Source organism: Anticarsia gemmatalis, chromosome 13 (genome assembly GCF_050436995.1).
Source record: "Anticarsia gemmatalis isolate Benzon Research Colony breed Stoneville strain chromosome 13, ilAntGemm2 primary, whole genome shotgun sequence".
In the NCBI taxonomy this organism is placed as follows: domain Eukaryota; kingdom Metazoa; phylum Arthropoda; class Insecta; order Lepidoptera; family Erebidae; genus Anticarsia; species Anticarsia gemmatalis.
In genome coordinates, this window is record NC_134757.1 from 10,909,892 (window position 1) to 10,928,879 (window position 18,988).

General features: G+C 37.0%; 1 protein-coding gene and 1 long non-coding RNA gene across 2 annotated transcripts in view; both read left to right on the forward strand.

Moving 5' to 3' along the window:
- The first annotated feature begins 10 nt into the window (after positions 1 to 10).
- LOC142977634 (calpain-7-like) lies at positions 11 to 13,571 on the forward strand. Its single transcript, XM_076121682.1, has 12 exons — positions 11 to 308; positions 933 to 1,075; positions 1,494 to 1,620; positions 2,207 to 2,532; positions 2,896 to 3,072; positions 3,714 to 3,860; positions 4,167 to 4,394; positions 6,480 to 6,724; positions 7,420 to 7,619; positions 8,011 to 8,216; positions 8,689 to 8,921; positions 9,378 to 13,571. The coding sequence occupies exons 1-12, from the start codon at positions 98 to 100 to the stop codon at positions 9,520 to 9,522; spliced, it is 2,388 nt and encodes a 795-aa protein (XP_075977797.1). The 5' UTR covers positions 11 to 97; the 3' UTR covers positions 9,523 to 13,571.
- Positions 13,572 to 13,894: 323 nt separating this feature from the next.
- Positions 13,895 to 18,988, forward strand: part of LOC142977793 (uncharacterized) — a 236,264-nt gene continuing 231,170 nt past the window's right edge. The window contains exon 1 of the long non-coding RNA XR_012959724.1: positions 13,895 to 14,178. This is a non-coding gene — a long non-coding RNA (uncharacterized LOC142977793). The remainder of the gene's footprint in view (positions 14,179 to 18,988) is intronic.

Genomic DNA, 18,988 nt, shown 5'->3' on the forward strand with positions numbered 1-18,988 from the left:
TATCATTGCATGCATGGTTTTGATTCAGTACTGTCATGTCTAAACAATTCATTGTATTGATATTCTTTTAAAATTTTTAATGCAATAGTCGGCTAAAATGGGTGATTTTGCAAATGCGACGGAGGCTGCGTCGCTGGCTGTGCAATTTGATCAAGCAGGACAAACGGATCAAGCGGTAGAATGCTATAGAACTGCAGCAAGACTTCTAGATAGAATTAGAGATCGTTTCCCCCCTGATAAACAACTGGAAGTAAGGAACAAAGTCAGGGAATACCATGAGAGAGCTACAGTTTTAAGCGAACAGAAAGGTACAGTAATTTTCAAGATTTATGCTTTAGTTTTTGTAGAAATAAAATTTTAATGGACCATGACTATTTTTTTCTTTCTGTATAACTGTTGACTATGAGTCATGTGGCTAGATGCTCGCTTAAATGTAGGTTTACGACTATTATCTGTACGATGATATCATTTTTTGTTGATACTAATGCGGATTACTGTCTACTAAGGTGCATTGCGGTGATATAAGAAAAGATTTGAATGATAAATAAGTCCTTTACAAGTTTAAAAAACCTGTTTGTTGATTACTATCATTACATGAGTGCTGTATCATTTACATAACTTATTCAACATTCTTAGAAATTTAGTCACCTAACTGGGAACAAGGCATTATATTATGCATGTTTTCAAACATCTTTTGTATTCACATAAAGAAATGTATTTATTACAATGTAAAGAGCCTATTTTAAGATAACTGTATGATATACCTACTGTAATAATGTACTAGAATAAATAAACATTATTCTCCTTTGCGATGTGCAGTTGGCTCAAACTGCATATTTATTTATAAAGATTATAGTATGATTGAGAAGATGAGTGCAGCAGTTATATAAAGAGCCACATCCTAAAGTCATTAACTGTTATTTTATCTACAGATAGAGCACAACAAGCGGCTAGTGAGAGAGCAATGCAACAATGCTACTTCTTAATGCAACAGGCTTTAGATGCAGATGAAGCAAACTTAAAAGACTCTGCGTTAGATCTGTACACTCAAGCCGTAGAGCTAGCAGTCAATGCGGTAAGGCATTTTGAAAATAATTGAATTTTACTACCTAGTTATCTCACTTCTGTGTTATAATTCAGGTAACTGTGTTGTATGGGTCTCATAGGAATTGTCCCCATGCATACTAGTATTCAGCTGCATCTAGTAAGACTGGAAGATAACTCTAAGAGGCTAGGATGATGATGAGTTTTCTTGCTACTGTTTAGATGTATACTCCCTAAAAGAGTATCTTGGCTAGTAGTATTCCAAGCTATTAATGTCTAGGCTTTATATTGTATTGTTTAAAAAACTCTCAAATATGTAAAGTGTGTTTCTCCTAATCTATACAGTAAGTGCTTATTCTTTGAAACATTCTAGCTTTTCCCTGGCTGTGTGATGCAAAAGAGGGTAATGTGTTTATCAGTATTTTATTGAATGTCTAATTCATTTGTAGAAAATCAGTGACCCAGAAATAAAAGCAAAAATCAATGGTATAGCTGCGCAAGCTCTAGACAGGGCTGAGGAAATTAAAGGCATTGATAAGATGAGCAACCTGTCTATAAATGAATCTAGGAAACCAGGTAAGACAAAAACTATAATAAAGTATGGTAAGAATACTGCATCTCCTTCTCATTATCTGCATATTTTTTTAAGTGTACAGTTTGTTCTATGGGCTCTGTTTTAAACAAACTAACAATATTATATGGTTCTACTGATGGCCAGACAAAATTGAACAATGGTCAGCCAGTAATCTAATAATTTCAACTTTATGGTATGAGGTGTACTGCTTTTATCATACCATTGTTCTCATACTGTTTTTTTTTGTATTATTTGTGATTATTGGGTATTTTTGTAGGTGTGCGTTGTGGTATTTTGTTTTCATAAATGCTTGTTATTAGGTTACTTGTCTTAATAGTGGTTCAGCAATGGATCAAAACTTAACTTACCATTTACAACTATCGCGATGTGTAAACATAAATAAAAAATGCAAGCTGTGTCGTACACACAAAAATCAGGGTTTCAAGGATACTATAATTTTTGTTACCCGAAATTACTATCGACTGCTGAACTGGTTGGATTAGGGCCGAAGTTTTATTGCGTTTAAAACCCCTTTTGCATCTTTGTACTAGTTTTATACCATCTGATTTATTTTTCTTTGTTTGTTAGTTGTATCACCAGTTAGACCAAATTTATCAAGAGAGCAGAGCGTCCACCTTAAAGTCAGTGGCAATTTAGCAGCATACACCGAAGAAGAAAAAGAAGTGTTACGTACAACATCTAACATCAACAACAATTGTTTCTTACCGTTCATGGATGTGGACTTGACAGAGAAATTCCAGTATGCTATACCTTTTGAAGATAGGGCCAGTGAGTTGAAGTTGTCTTCGAAGCAAGCAGCTGAGTTTGACTGTTGGATCAGACCGCATGAGATCTGTTCGGACCCGAAGCTAATTGTTCATGAACATGTGGATTGTTTTAGTATTAAACAAACTGTGAGTATCACGCGGATGAAGTCGCGGACGAATGCTAGTTAACCATCAAATTAAAATTAGCAAACTAGTTGCGCAATATTATTGCAGGTCTGGTACTACTTTAACGTTGTGGTTTTTCAATAACTGTACAATGGTTTTCCTTATTATTGGGCTTAAAAGATTATTTTAATTTTACCAACTTCTGCTGTTTTAGCTGCGAATTTGATTTTCTCGCTAAAGCATTCTTTGTCCAATATAGGATAAAAAAAATATTTCAATAGTTTGTCCCTGACTAATTTTTTGGGTGAAAGTTGATTAATATAGAAAATTTATAGGCACGAATGACTTTTAAAATATTTTATAATGTATTTTTTTATATTTCAGATAGTATCCGACTGTTCATTCGTGGCTTCTTTAGCAGTGAGTGCGTTGTACGAGAGACGTTTCAATAAGAAGATTATTACATCTATAATTTATCCAAAGAATAAAAGCAAGTCGCCTGTCTATAACCCGTTTGGGAAGTACATGGTGAAATTACATTTGAATGGAGTGAGGAGAAAGGTATGTTATACGTAAATATTCTTATAGCCAGTGTTGATGTGAATGGCGTTTGATATGTATGTTGAGAATTAAATGCGAAGAAACTTTATAATAATATTTTAGTAGTTTTTGCCGTCATTTTTAATTCGTGACGCTATTAAAACCGGCCACTAAATAAATGAAAAAAGAATGTGGTGCCAGTATAAAACTGAGTCGCCAATTTTTCTTATACAATTCTTGATCGATGATTACGGCATAGACTTTTGTTCTATATAAATGACTAACTGACCCGAACAACTTCGCTTGCGTTCATAAGAGAGAATGGGTCAATTTATACCCATTTTCATAACATTTTTTACCGGTATTTTGCTCCTATTGGTCGTAGCGTGATCATATATAGTTTATAACCTTCCTCGGTAAATAGTCTATATAACACTGAAAGAATTTATCAAATCAGACCAGTAGTTCCTGAGATTAGCGCGTTCAAACAAACAAACAAACAAACAAACTCTTCAGCTTTATAATATTAGTATAGATAGTATAGATATGTTTCTTTTAAATCTGAAAGGCTTTGCCTAGCATAAAAAAGGTTTTACGTTAGCTAAAAAAATACGCATCGATTAGAAACTTCGCGTTTTTCATTTGAAATATTTTTGTTACAGATAATAATCGACGATCGTCTCCCGTATAGCCGATACGGTCGACTTCTATGTTCGTACTCGAGCAACAAGAACGAGTTCTGGGTGTCACTGCTTGAGAAGGCGTATATGAAAGTGATGGGCGGCTATGACTTCCCTGGATCTAATAGTGTGAGTATAAAATAACATACAGTCTAATTAAGGCAAGACAGAGACGAATTTAGTATACATTTAGTAAAGGATATATAAAAAAAATCTTCTGGCAAATAAATAGCAAAAAAAAATCATATGCAATTTCAGCGATTTGTTATGTCTTTAGATAAAATTGACATAGAACAGCAGATTAATGTTTATAAAATTAAACTTTTACCTAGGCTTACTTCGGTGTATTTCGGTCCAACGTGCGAATTATGTACGCGACCGATTCAGCGTAGAAGGAGTAGAAGTAATGGTTGTTTTTCTGTTATTTTTCCACAGAACATTGACTTGCACGCTTTAACCGGCTGGATACCGGAGCGCGCAGCAATCAGGAACGGCGAACCGGATTTCAACGCAGATGCTCTATACGAAAAAATCCGTACAAGACTTGAAAAAGGCGATGTATTAGTCACTGTAGCCACCGGTCAGTTGTCGGACGCCGAGGCCGAGCGCACGGGACTTGTAGCTACACACGCGTACGCTGTACTGGACGTGAGACTAGCTAATGTAAGTACTGATATATGTGACTAGATGATAAAGGCGATGTATTAGTCACTGTAGCCACCGGTCAGTTGTCGGACGCCGAGGCCGAGCGCACGGGACTTGTAGCTACACACGCGTACGCTGTACTGGACGTGAGACTAGCTAATGTAAGTACTGATATATGTGACTAGATGATAAAGGCGATGTATTAGTCACTGTAGCCACCGGTCAGTTGTCGGACGCCGAGGCCGAGCGCACGGGACTTGTAGCTACACACGCGTACGCTGTACTGGACGTGAGACTAGCTAATGTAAGTACTGATATATGTGACTAGATGATAAAGGCGATGTATTAGTCACTGTAGCCACCGGTCAGTTGTCGGACGCCGAGGCCGAGCGCACGGGACTTGTAGCTACACACGCGTACGCTGTACTGGACGTGAGACTAGCTAATGTAAGTACTGATATATGTGACTAGATGATAAAGGCGATGTATTAGTCACTGTAGCCACCGGTCAGTTGTCGGACGCCGAGGCCAAGCGCACGGGACTTGTAGCTACGCACGCGTACGCTGTACTGGACGTGAGACTAGCTAATGTAAGTACTGATATATGTGACTAGATGATAAAGGCGATGTATTAGTCACTGTAGCCACCGGTCAGTTGTCGGACGCCGAGGCCGAGCGCACGGGACTTGTAGCTACACACGCGTACGCTGTACTGGACGTGAGACTAGCTAATGTAAGTGCATTGTATTATTACCTAGCCCTGGCTACGCCCAGACTTCGCCCGGTTTGAAAAGTTAGTCACTAAAAACCTTCATAATTCTCCTCTTGAACAGCTGTATCTATAAAAAAAGCCGCATCAAAATCCGTTGCGTAGCTTTCAAGATCTAAGCATACATAGGGGCAGACAGCCGTTTTCTATGCTATGAAGTGATCAGTAAATTAAAGCATAATTCTTTTTCTGTTCTTTCTTCTAAAGTAGAAGAAGAATAAAGCTTAATAAAAACAGATTTTTCTTTGTAGTTTTGCTTATCGGGTATGTTAAGATATAATATAACGGGTATAAATTTTAAATGCCCGGATATAAAATGGCGTATTGATAAGTCAATATGTGTTGAGCGTATACGTATTGACACGCATGTACGCCGACACTTCGAACCGTATAATATTTAATTCAATTGCATTGTATCCTCAACTATAAATTTAACCCATTACTTTAGAGTTTCTTCCTGTAATCTGGGAGGGGTTAGGTCTTGAGTCCACTACGCTGGCCAAGTGCGGGTTGTGGACTTAGCATTTCTTCAAGAATTGCGTTAGACAACTCTGAGATAAACAAGGTCGCATCACGATGTTTTTCTTCACTGTTGAAACTAAAGATAATTATTTCTAAAATAAATAACTATGAAATCAATGGTGTTTTGCCTCAGGTTTGAACCATAGACTTCTTGCTTGGGTGATGCATTCCTAGACCACTCGGCTATCACAGCCTTGAATCCGTATCTCTCTCTCTCTCTCTTTCTCTCTCTCTCTCTTCCTGGCTATTCGTCTCATATGGTTGTGGGGTCAGCCTTCTTTACACTTTTCACTCCACTTCGCCCTATCCTTGACGTCGTCTTCCTCAACCTCACATGCTTTCATGTCTCGCCGCAACACTTCTGTTCACGTGGTCTTGGGTCTCCCTCTAGGTTTTTTTCCGGGGACGGACAGCTCCAGTATCTGGTTGCCAACGTAATCGGGTGGTCTACAATGTCCACTCTTCTACGTTTTAAAAGGCATGCGAGTTCTCTAGTCTTTCCAGATAGTGATCCTACTTTAAAGTGGCGAAGCGGACCTTAAGGTTGTATACAGGAACTTATGTCTTTAGCCGAATCCGTAACTATAAATTAACTAGCTGACCCGGCAAACGTTTTTATGCCATATACCTAAATAAAAAAAGTGTCACCTAGGGGTATGAAAAATAGATGCTGGCCGATTCTCAGACCTACTCAATATGCTCACAAAATTTCATGAAAATCGGTCAAGCCCTTTCGGATGAGTATGGCAACAAAAACTGTGACGCGAGAATTTTAAAATATCAAAACTATTCTTATCATTGTATTTTCCCAGGGTGTAAAACTGCTAAAACTAAAGAACCCATGGTCTCACCTCCGTTGGCGGGGGAACTACTCAGAGTTAGACTTGGCTCACTGGACGCCATCTCTCCGCGGACTGCTGAACTATGACCCGGACAGCGCGGCGCAGTACGACAACGGCGTGTTCTGGATCGACTACGCGAGTATACTCAACTTCTTCGATGTTTTCTACTTGAATTGGAACCCGGAGATGTTTCAATACACTTATTGTATACATCAGTGAGTATTTTTATAGGTCCTTTCTATTACTATTAAGCGTCTACTTAAAAATTACAAACAAAATTAAAGTTACATTATAAGTCCAAATTAATTTAGAGCAAACCCATTTTTTACATTACCAAATTTAATTGGCAACTATATTCAAATTCTTATAGGTGTTATGATATTTTCAATTATTCCACAATTCACTTCACCTTTAAAAGTTGTTGCGCTTAATCTATACTAATATTATAAATCTATACTAATATTATAAAGCTGAAGAGTTTGTTTGTTTGTTTGTTTGAACGCGCTAATCTCAGGAACTACTGGTCCGATTTGAAAAATTCTTTCAGTTTTAGATAGCTCATTTATCGAGGAAGGCTATAGGCTATATATCATCACGCTACGACCCATAAGAGCAGAGTACCAATGAAAAATGTTACAAAATCGGGGAAAATTATGATTCTCTTATGTGACGCAAGCGAAGTTGCGCGGGTCAGCTAGTTTTTAATAAATTTCATAAGGTTAAATAAAAGTAACAAATAAAACCCACAATTCCGCAAAAATAAGTCTATATATTCCCCATCCAATAGTTATTGCCACGTTTTGTTTGCTATTGCTTATAATTTTCTTACTCGAACACCGGATTTGCCCAAATCTTGGCCTTATTCACTCCCGTCAGCCGACAATTTACTCATAATTTCATTTTTTTATAGAAAGTGGGACGCCGGCACAGGTCCAGCGAAGGACGCGTACAACATAGGTGAAAACCCTCAGTTTTCTCTCCACGTGCAAGGCAAGGGAGCCGTCTGGCTGTTACTAACACGACACATCACTCAGATAGACGACTTCAGAGACAATAAGGAGTATATCACGCTACTTGTTTACAAGAACGGCAGGAGAGTTTATTATCCTTGTGAGTATATAATATAGCTGCTGTTCAAGTGTTTAAGGTAGCCAAAGACATTGGTACAGATCTAAATAAAATGTATAATCTAGTTAAAGCAAGTTAATTCTTGAGCTCAAAACTATATAATAGCTAGTTGCGCTTACTGGTCGCCAAATATCAGTGAGTTAAGCAACCCTTGGCGCGTTCATTCTTTAGGTGGTTGACCGCGTAGTTGTATTTGAACTGAACATTTCTGTGCTTCGGAGAGCACGGAAAATATCGGTCCTGGCTACTTATCTTCTAAGATAACAGTCGTTAACATCCGTTTAAAGTCTTTCGGGCGACTCAAACAACTTTGACACTGGGTTCACGATTAATAATAGAGTAAAAATTATATTTAAACATTTTCGTTCTCTAGACGACCCGGAGCCCTACAAAGACGGCATCCGCATCAACAGCCCCCACTACCTATGCGAGCTGCTCATCGGCGACAAGAGCGCTGACCGCTACACGCTGGTCGTCTCCCAGTATGAGAAGAGCAAGACTATCTTCTATACTCTCCGAGCGTATGCCACTTGTCCCTTCAAGCTGACTAAGTTGGAACCTTATCCGTATAAGAAAACTGTGAGTATGCAATACAAAGTTTATGAATCTGTATCCTTAAAATGTGTAAAAGGTAGAATAAATTAGCCTATAAAATTAAAAACATACTTATTGTAATGTATGCAATTTGATGCGTTTGCTTTAGATATTTTTGAGTTGTAAAGGGATAAAAATTTGAGCAAAAGTTCCTTATAAATTTGTGTCTAGATATTCACTGTAAACAGTCGAAACAGTATTGTCTCGTGTGTGTGTACGGAAAGCTATCGACTACTGATTCGGAAGGAAAAGTTCTTTATATTTTCCAAGCTTCTACGCATACCAAGACTAACAACATTCTTATCTCTTATTTTCTTATCTTAGGGGTTAATGCTGGTTAATATCCGGCTGACACTTCGACCATTCGTGATCATTTGTGCCGCTTCCTCCTTTGCTACTCTAAACGTTGGGAGCAGAGCAAAACTAACTGAAATACTAACCACCAAAAACCTTTCAGCTAAAAGGCGAATGGTCAGGCCCAACAGCGGGTGGTTGCGAGAACCACAGAGCGACTTATCCAAACAACCCTAAGTTTATAATCACAGTCCCAGACAGTCGCACTCCATGTCATATAGTGGTGGAACTGAAGGGGCCGAAGCAGTATCAGCTGGGAGTGGACGCGAGGGTCGAGAGCTTAGACGATCCGAACGTCACTGCGCCGTTCTTGAAGGAAACTTCTGGAGTATATAAGTAAGATGTTTTTCTATAGTTTGGTTTTTGTTGTTAAATGTGTTTTTGTTCAGTGATAGTTTGTAGTTTCTTTTGATATTTCCTATACTTAGAAGGTGTTCTATAGAAAGGACTTAAGTTAAATGTGGTCAGACTGACAATATAATTATTGGTAACTTATTGCTCTAAATTTATTGAATTCTTCTCGAATTTTGTGCGTTAATCCTATTCCTAAAGAACAAATGCGGTGTGTTCTTCTGCGTCCTTCGAATGATTCTCTTTTACATAATTCAAGTTTTAAATCTGTCTCTTCTAAAGGTTTCTGATAACCGTCCTTCAGTACCTCAGTAGATTTTTAAAATATACTCGTAATAAAGGTACCTCATAATAAAATTTTAGTAGAAGGCCTTCCTAAAAAGAGCTTATTGAAAACGATAACTAAAATAAAATGGTTTACAATATTCTTTTCTCCCACAGAAACGGCTTCGTAGTCCTAGAACTCCGTAGCCTCCCGGCAGGTAAGTACATCCTAACTCCGTCTACATTCTACCCCAAACAGGAAGGTCCATTCTTCCTAGAACTTCGGTCTACGTGCCCTCTCGTATGTGAAGGACGCAACTAGCGAGCATTCGGCAGGAGGAAGCAGGACGACAGTAGATTCTAAGTTCGTCTTCTGTGAGGTGGGAAAGGGATGGCGAATATGGAATATTTTATGTTTGTTTTTTTTTACGTTGACGTTGAAATTATAAATTGTTTTTTTTTAAGGTTTGAAAATTTAAATCATTTGGTCAGTTAGAATAAACATATTTGTATTTGACTGTTTTAATTAAATTGAAATAATGAATTAACATTTTTTTTGTAGTGGTTAGTGTTATTCATGCTCGAGCTTAGTATTGAGTGCGAGATTGATCGCTAAATATTTAAGTTGATTCCGACCGGGCAGGTTAAAAAAAAATGTTTTGTTTTCCTTTTCAGCCTCACAGAGATATTGTAAATATAATGTAATCGTTGAAAATATTTTAATATGGTCCAATTAAATTAGATCCTTTGAGGTATTGATTTGTTTCTGAATAAAAAATGAAAATGAATGTTTTTATGAAAAATAATGTTTAAATTTTCAGTAGTGCACAAATAATGCTTTGAATGTGCTTCAATGCTTTTTGCTAATTATGTGTTGCAAAACAGTGTTAATTAAATTGACCTGGTTTTAAAATGATTTATTTATTATTACTCAGACGAAAAAGAGCTTCAAATTGTTTTTTTTTTAATAATAATGAAATATGTAGTGAAATTATTTATTTTACAATTCGCCATCCTGTAGTTAAATTACGGATGTTCATAAAAAATAATCTGCATAAATCAATTTATTTTATATACTTACAATGATATCGAATTTTTGTTTTGTTTGATCAAAAATCATGTTAAAATTATTTCAACGAATGTTTTTACGCTTTTTTACTTTTACGGCTTTGTTGTATTAATATTAATGATTATAATATATTTTTGACAATAAAATTACGTATGTGATGAAATTAGATCTGTGCCTTTGATGTTATAGAGTATTTGTAAAGCACACACTATAGACAAGTAGTTAAACAACAAAAAAAAATAACACAAACTATTTTCAAAGTGAATTATGCATTTTTTCGTGTATTTTTATATATGACCAGTTCACACATTTTCAGCAGTACTTTTGTACTTAAAATTCCAAATTAAAAAAAATAAGCAACTGTGTATACATGCGCATAATACTGTCAACAAACCTTACGCATGTCACTTATTATGTGCCGTAAAAGGCATTACCAATTTAAAATGCTAACCTCAACTTAAACGATTATATAAAACGATTATTTTTGTTTTATCTTCACGCTTGGAGCACCCGAGAATGTGAAAAAAAAACATCTATCTAAATCATCAAAAATAATTATTTAATAAAGTTACGTAACGATGACAAAATGGGCTCTTAAAACAAAATTCTATTCATAATTCACATACAGACTTGTTACTCGATCTCTTAAGTACACCTCAATATTCCTTAAGTACATTTCTTCCGAACTAGAGGTAAATATAAATAGCTTATGTACAAATTGGTGAGACCGTCGCAGCGAATATTAAGTTATTTCACGCGGTGTCATGGGAACGTAAACTTCCATTTGCCTTTGCCAGCGGCGATGTTTCAAAGTTAACGCTAAGGGAATATTGTTTTTTAATACTTGTAAAGGTGAATTTCATGGGGATTTGAAAGGAAGGTGTTTTTAATAAAAGCTTAGAGCGTTCCTAATGTACTGTTCTTGTGGTGGCTTTAGGTCAAAAGGTCAAAAGGTCAAAAATCTAAAGTGCACGTTGACATGTATGCGGACGCGTATAGTTAACTTAGACATGCAATAATAATTAATGTTGGCTTTAATTACCAATTTTTAAAACAATTTTTGAGTTTAATTGTTGTAATGGTTCAATAATTTATTCAATGTTAACTATTATGTAACGCATTGAATCTATTCTAATTACTTAACTCACATTTATTTATAATGAAGTTACGTCGAACTGGTCCGCTAAAAGCCTAAAAGTCATCATTTAGTTACAGTTATAACTCCCAATCTTTGCCCAAATATATTTAAACATCAAATAACACCACTAAAAGCAGTTTTTGAGTACATTTCCATGCAAAAATACCTCATATCTTCAGCAATTAACATTGCAATATCATTCATTCAAATTCGTGCAAACACCACTCACTTTATCCGAGTTTTTCATAGTCCTAAATTAATTAGCAACGTTGTTCAAAACAAAAGTACCGTGCACCGCTAATTGCGTTTATGCAAATGTATGAGCTTTTTTTCTGTCGTATAGTGTGCGCTGGGTGTTAAGAATTTTTATTAAAAAGAACGGTTACGCACTGTCGACTTTGTGGGGCGAATGTGTGATACAAAACTCATCTAACTTGTTCAACCTACCCCCGGTTTCTGAGTACATTTAGCGGTAGTTTATCTATTCAATAGCTTTTTTGTATGAGTTTAGACGCTATTGTATAGATAAACTATCGCTAAATGTACCACAGAAAAGGGTTAGTAGAGAGCTTTGATGTGCACGGTTTATCTATATTATATCTTATTAATAGTTCTGTGTATTTCCAAAATAAAGTAGTTGTATCAAACAGGCCACTGTCAGTGTCATAAGCCTGTAGATTGATGTTCTAATTTATGAATTTAGAAAACATTCTTTAGTCGCGAGCCTTACACATATTTCTCTCTACTAAGTGAGACTATAACAGTGTACCGTACTCCTTGCGATGCGTAACCTGTAAAGTAGTAGATTTGTATGTTTTGCTATAGTTCAACAATTTTGTAGATTGCCTTGTGTGCAGGGTTTGCGGCTGGGAGTTGTTTAAGAATTTTTAAACTCTCGCTACTTGTACACATAATATTATAATGTAACGGGTCTTGTAAACCGTGACCACCTTCGATCGGTCGATGTTATTCGATCGAATCGTCGGGTGAACAAATAAGGTATTCTAACCTTTAATTTTCAATCGCGTTTAAGACCCGTCACATTATAAAATTATGTATAAGAATTTAGAACTTCGTGACCCGCAGACTTACATCATTACTAGTTTTTACCCGCGACTTCGTCCGCCATTTTTCCTTGGGAATGCGTCATTTTCCCGGGGTAAAAAGTAGCCTGTGTCCTTTCTAGAATATCAAAATATCTCCATACCAAATTTCATGCAAATTGGTTCAGTAGTTTAGGCGGGATTGAGTAACAGACAGACAGACAGACAGAGTTACTTTCGCATTTATAATATTAGTATGGATAGCTGACGGTAGGCAGTTTGATACAGCTAATCTAAATAGTTTATTAAATTAAAATTTGTTTTGCTCTCTACTAAGTGGTCGGACTATATGAGTTTTGTAGGTTTTATTTGTAATCGTTTTTTGTTCTAATGAATTTGTTGAGCAACTTAGTCAAAATTAATCCAAGTCTTTAGTTTAGATGAGAGTTTTATGCAGTAAAATTGAATCAGTAACAAAAAATCTCCGTTTGTCTTAAATAGCCTTATGCGTTGTATCGCTGTTTGTTATCCGTATTATTATAGGGTACACTCTAAATGCTGAAACGATTCAACTTCTACCGTGAGAGAGAGATAGCACCTGTTCTTCTGTGTAGCACTATCTCTCTCTAACAACGGAAGCTGGATCACGATTAATAGTTAATACAGGTAAATTTGTGTGCTTTACTCTTACAGAATTGCGGCCTAAGGCTTACTTTCCTCTTACGCTGATATCGGACACACCCTCAGTCACATATAACTCAGAAATATCTGTCATACAAGTCAGTGTCGCTGTGAAAATATGTTTATCAGTTATTTGGTTACCTTAGTACAAGTTCTACTAAGTTTGGAATCAAATCACCGTGCCTAAGTTGTCCTATAATATGATATATTGTGTGTACGCGTTTGCGTGACCGATGTAAGCGTAGGAAAAAATCCAGCCTAAGCCGTGCTATATGCTTGTTCTGCGGTTTCTGCCATTGTTGTTTAGTTGCATATTTCGCATGCGATCACATGCACTGCTGTGATAAATTAGTTGTAAGGAACAATCACAGTGTATTATAATAATGTTGAAACTCTATTCCTTTTTATAGAATGTTAATAAATGAAATATTTTGACTATAGTGCTGTGGTTTTATTTGTAATATCCATTGATTTAAATATTTGAAATTAATCTTGTGTATTTATATTTACTTTCGGGTCATTAAATATTTTTTTTATCATTATTAAAAATTTTGTATATAAACTTTAGCATCAAATTTGTTTCTGGGCTCACGAGCCGTATTCAAAAATTCAAAATGAGAAAGAATACTACTACAATTAGGCATCGGCCAATAGGAAAACGGTAAAAGAAAGCCTCTTTTTCCTAGCAGCTCTGCTATTGGGCGGCGCACGCGACGCCGCCGCACTGTTTGATGTACTTTGATCTACCCCGTCAGTGCCGCCCGCGAAACTATGCCCGTGACACACTTATCACTTTCCGCGGACTAAAAACTTGAATTCAAGTTAATCTTTCGTAAATATGACGCGATTTTGTTTTAGTATTCAGTGTAATTGAATAGTAAAAGTTACTGTTTTGTGTAAAAAGACATTTCAATATTTAGAATTAAGTGTTTGGCTACTGCGATAAGGATGCCATAGAAGTTGATGTTTGTCATTATTAGGTAGTGAGTGTTTGTGTTGTTCGCGATGCCTGCCCGATCGAGACAGGTCTGTTGCTCCAGCGTACCTGTAAGTAATAATTTTTCATAGCGGGTAGGTAGGTGATGTGATAAATGAATGTTTGTACGGAGTGATACTATTTTTATTATATTATTTTATTCTTTAGTAGTGGTAAGGAAAACGAATATAGCTTAGTTAATTATTAGTCTCTGATCATGTCGAATGTTGGGAGCACAGCAACTGTGACAATAAGAATATAGGCAGCAAGTGAATCAAAAACTTCATATATTATCTCAGTTTTAAATCCTAACCTACTTATTCATAAAAATATATGAAGTTATGAAAGGCTTATAAAGTGTTTTGTTTCTTTCACTCCTTAGCAAAAGCTTTTTAACTAGTGTGTTTATGAATAAGAGGGTAAATCTCTACACAAACAGTTAATTTGAAACAGTATTTCTCTAAATGACGTCACACCGCATTAATGCAATCGTATGACTATTGTCCTCTGTAAATAGGACCTCTGTATACAACGTTTTACAATGGAGATTAATACTAATTATGTAGGATAATATGATACAGTAGGATTGGAATAGGGATATGTTATTTTTGGATTCTTAGAGAGGTTAGGATTGAGTTGATCATACCGTCTAGGTACTGATCTTAATTCGTTGCGAACGATTCTATATGTTTTGTATTTAACGAAAAGAAATGTTGCAGCAAAAGGTTATCTGCATAATGTCCTTTGATTGCATAGTTCTCACGTTAGATCTAGAATTTCTCGATAGTGAGACAGTTCCGGCAATTCTGAACTTCAGGACCTGATTGCTGCCAAAGCAATGAAGACTCTTTATATTAATCCACACAGGTATTGGGAGCATGCACCGACAAACCAAGCTTCAATACAATAATCAATGTCTTGCGTTCTCAGGCCCTTGATCTATTAGGTATCCGATCGATCTATTATATATCTTTAAAACCGACTTCCAAAGCCAGATAAAGACTACTGTTGAAGGACTCTCTGTATTTCAATATCCTCGCAATACCAGTACCGAATAAAATACTTTTAAAACAAAAGCCTTTGAAACAGTGATACAGCTAAAAACGCCATTCAATTCATCCGCCTCTTGAAGAACGCATTCAAAGTTAAAAACCTTTAAATATCGTTCCAACCCCACTCGAGTCTCTTCAAAATTGTTAATTGGAATAAACTGACTGAAAAATTGGCTTCTGCAAAACGCCCCACGATTTAAAGATTTCCTATAAAGTCAAAATTACTTGGAGTATACTCATTAATGTGTTTGTGATGGAATCGAACGACAAAACGTAATATAAATGGTAAATCAAATACTCGTTAGTTGTTGCTATGCGAATGTGGACCTAATGCCTTTAAGATAAGGAGCTTTGTGTACACATCGGGCTTTCTTCGGTGTGTTAGTGTGTTTGTAAGGTAGGAGCGACAGCGGGTTAATTACTTAGTACCGGATATTGAAGGCAACAGGTTCTTTAAATCAATATGTCACAGTAAAAGAACTCAAGTTAACGTATTTTCTTAACTTACCTACCATTTTATGTTTCAATTCTGGGGGTTTGTTAAGTATATGGTTGTCGTCAGGCCTTGAGAAGAAGACTTGAGTGCAGATGATAAAGCCGTTTTTGTCAAAAATTGTGAAATATTAAAAATCAGAAGACTTCTTTAACGTCGTCAATTAGTGAGACTGTTTTCAGTTTAGTTAAAATACTTTTAAAGAGTATCATCTAGGAATGTCAGGTTTTCTTCTCATTGTTCCGATGAAAACTACTATAATATCTGTGAGTTTAAGTATGTGGACTGAATGAATTTCCGTTCAAATCCGTATCTATCACGCTCGATGGCATAAACAATTTCTTTAAATGAACTCGCTTCCTTTTATCACATCTACCGCACACCCAACGTAAATGTTTTATAAGGGTACGCTTCAAAATTTAATTTAGCTCCGTGTGTGCGATTTCTCATTGTTTTTGTAGGGCTAACGTGTGCCACCGTCAAGGCTACAGGCTCGTAGGGGACTCGCTTGTCAATTTGAACTCATTTCTTCTGCGGCAAACACTGATTGTTTCGCCGAGGAATTCTTACAATTTATTAATGTTACCTTTGTTTTGTTATTAGGCGTGTGTTTTTACATTGTGCCAGCTTTTTGCTCTTCTCTCTTCAAAATAGCTTCTATTTTGAAGATTGTTTTAAGAAAGCGTGTAGATTTTTCGTTAAGAATTTTCGAGTTTAAATTATATGTGTTTGTGTTGCTGTAGATATTGTATCAAGATATTATCATGTCTCTAGAAAATGAAATTTTAATGCTCTTTCTTTTTGAAGTCTGCGAGCTTATTGGGCTTGTATATGCCAAGACGTTAAGTGTTTGAGCTAGTTGAAGCAGGCTTTTACTTAACAGACTACATTTTACAGACTTTTAACTTGTCACAACAGTATCTATCTAGAAAAAAGTGTGTAATGATGAAGTGGCTTACGAAGTGACAGGTTTATTTATGATACTATTGTTTTAGTGTAAAGCAGGTTTTTGATAGAAGTAACGTATGCGAGACAGACTGGGTCTTATGATGTTTTACTAAATAGAAGAATGAGAGCTACACAACATTATGCAAGACATTTACTCACCTACAAAAACATATAGTACGATAAATGTTTGTTAGACTGTTTTTTGCAGGTAAAATATACTTCTAGAATTTTCTTCATAACTTTTAAACTCTCGCGTTGCATGTTTAATGTATAATAGAATACGGGAATTAACGCGAACACGCATTTTACCTTAAAATGCCTAACGTTTCGGCGCAGGTTGCACTCGCCGTGGTCCCAGGCAGACTGGAGCAGCGATGACAGGACTTCGTGTATATGAGGCGGACGAATGTCCATCCACCCTCATATTTTGATTTTTCCAACCGCCAACACACACTACACTAACCGTGTCCCTATTCTGTGAGCTAACCGATTGCGAAACATAGCGAGGTTTTGTAACAGTAATCACTGGATTCCACGTCGCGGATAATTTGAAGCCGTCTTCCCGATTGAAATTTGGATGTTTCTTGATTTCGATCGCTTCACGAACAATCCTCGAGTAGAAATGTCGTTCAGTGGAGAGGACTTGAGGGCGATGGAATTCAATCCAGTGATTAGTTCCTGCTTCGAGTAGATGTTCCGCAATGGCTGACTTGCTGATTTGACGGTTCTTAACAGCGGCGATATGTTCCTTGACCCTTTCAGCTATCGACCGCTTAGTCTGGCCTATGTAGGAACTACCGCAGCTGCAGTTGATCTTGTAGACACCTGGTGTTTGAAACGGTAGTACATCCTTCGGTGTGCCCACCATGCTGCTGACTTTTGCCCCCGGCGTGAACACTGTGCTGATGCTGTATTGTTTCAATACATTCCCGATCTTATCAGTCACTCCTCTGACGTAGGGCAAGTAGGCGGGCTGTCTGTTGACCTCCGGATGTTTACTCCGTTTCGTGATCCTGTTCCTTCGTCGACTTACGTGGTATCCGTTCATTCGTAGTACCTCCTGAACATGTTCCAGCTCCTTCCCAACATGTTCAGGGTCACAGAGGTCATGAGCTCTGTTCTTCAGTGACGTCATAACGGACTGCAAGTGACGGGGATGGTGATGTGATGTAGCGTGCAGGTATCTATCTGTGTGTGTCGGTTTCCGGTAAACACAGTGTGATAAGGATCCATCGGGTTTCGCGGCAACCCTCACATCTAGGAATGACAACGACCTGTCCGTCTCCATTTCGTAGGTGAACCTCATCTTAGGGTGAATGGAGTTTAGGTGTTCTAGATATTGATCTACTTCCTGTTGACCTCCTTGGATAATGCAGAAGATGTCGTCCACATATCTTTTCCAAAGCCGTATGGTTTTTGGTCCGAGTGCCAATGCTTTCTCCTCAAAGTGCTCCATCCAGAGATTAGCCAGTGCAGGGGCAACGGGGCTGCCCATTGCGACGCCATCACGTTAGGCATTTTAAGGTAAAATGCGTGTTCGCGTTAATTCCCGTATTCTATTATACATTAGAATTTTCTTCTTTCAAATTTGACTATCTTTGATAGTAATTGAAATTGCAAATCAGATGATAGGTATAATTGAAAAAATTATAAATTTAACCCAATAATATCCCACTGCTAGGCAAGGGTATCTTCCCGTAATGAGGGAGGGGTTAGGCCTTCAGTCTACCATGCTGGCCAATTAGTTATCCAAAAAATAATGCCTGGTGTAACTTTTAGCGATATATCAGCAGGTTATTTAGGTGCAAGTCAGTGTGAACTGCGGTCAGCGGTCATTGGCTGACTAAACGTGATGAAGTTAATGTGAGCGCATAAATTATGCCGGCGACATCTCATTAACTGTTGTTTAACCGCAGTTGCGTTGTCATCACGTTATGTGGAGACACGTGGACTGCGATGTATGTCACATGAAGGTTACTTGGATGACGTAATAGTAGGTTTTAAACCTTAGTTATTCATGACAATAGTTAACGTTTTAAATGCTTCAATAATGCAAGAACTATATTTTAGTATTCATTGAAACGTTTTTAGCTTTTTTGCTATACAGTATTTTGTGTGCGAGTCGTCGCATTAGGTGCAGCGCAGACGGCACACTTTTTGTGCGATCGAGTCTGTGTACTAATGTGGTAAAGTCTATTAAAAACTTAAACTTACCGTATTTTGTTTTTTCTTTAGACTCATACATGTCCAAACAGGAGCGGAATAAACAATACAGCACACTTCATCGCACATTTTTCTTTTTAAATGTCTATCATGATATTCTGCAGACTCGATCGCACACAAACGTGTGCCGTCTGCGCTGCACCTTAGTAGGATTTTGTTACCTAC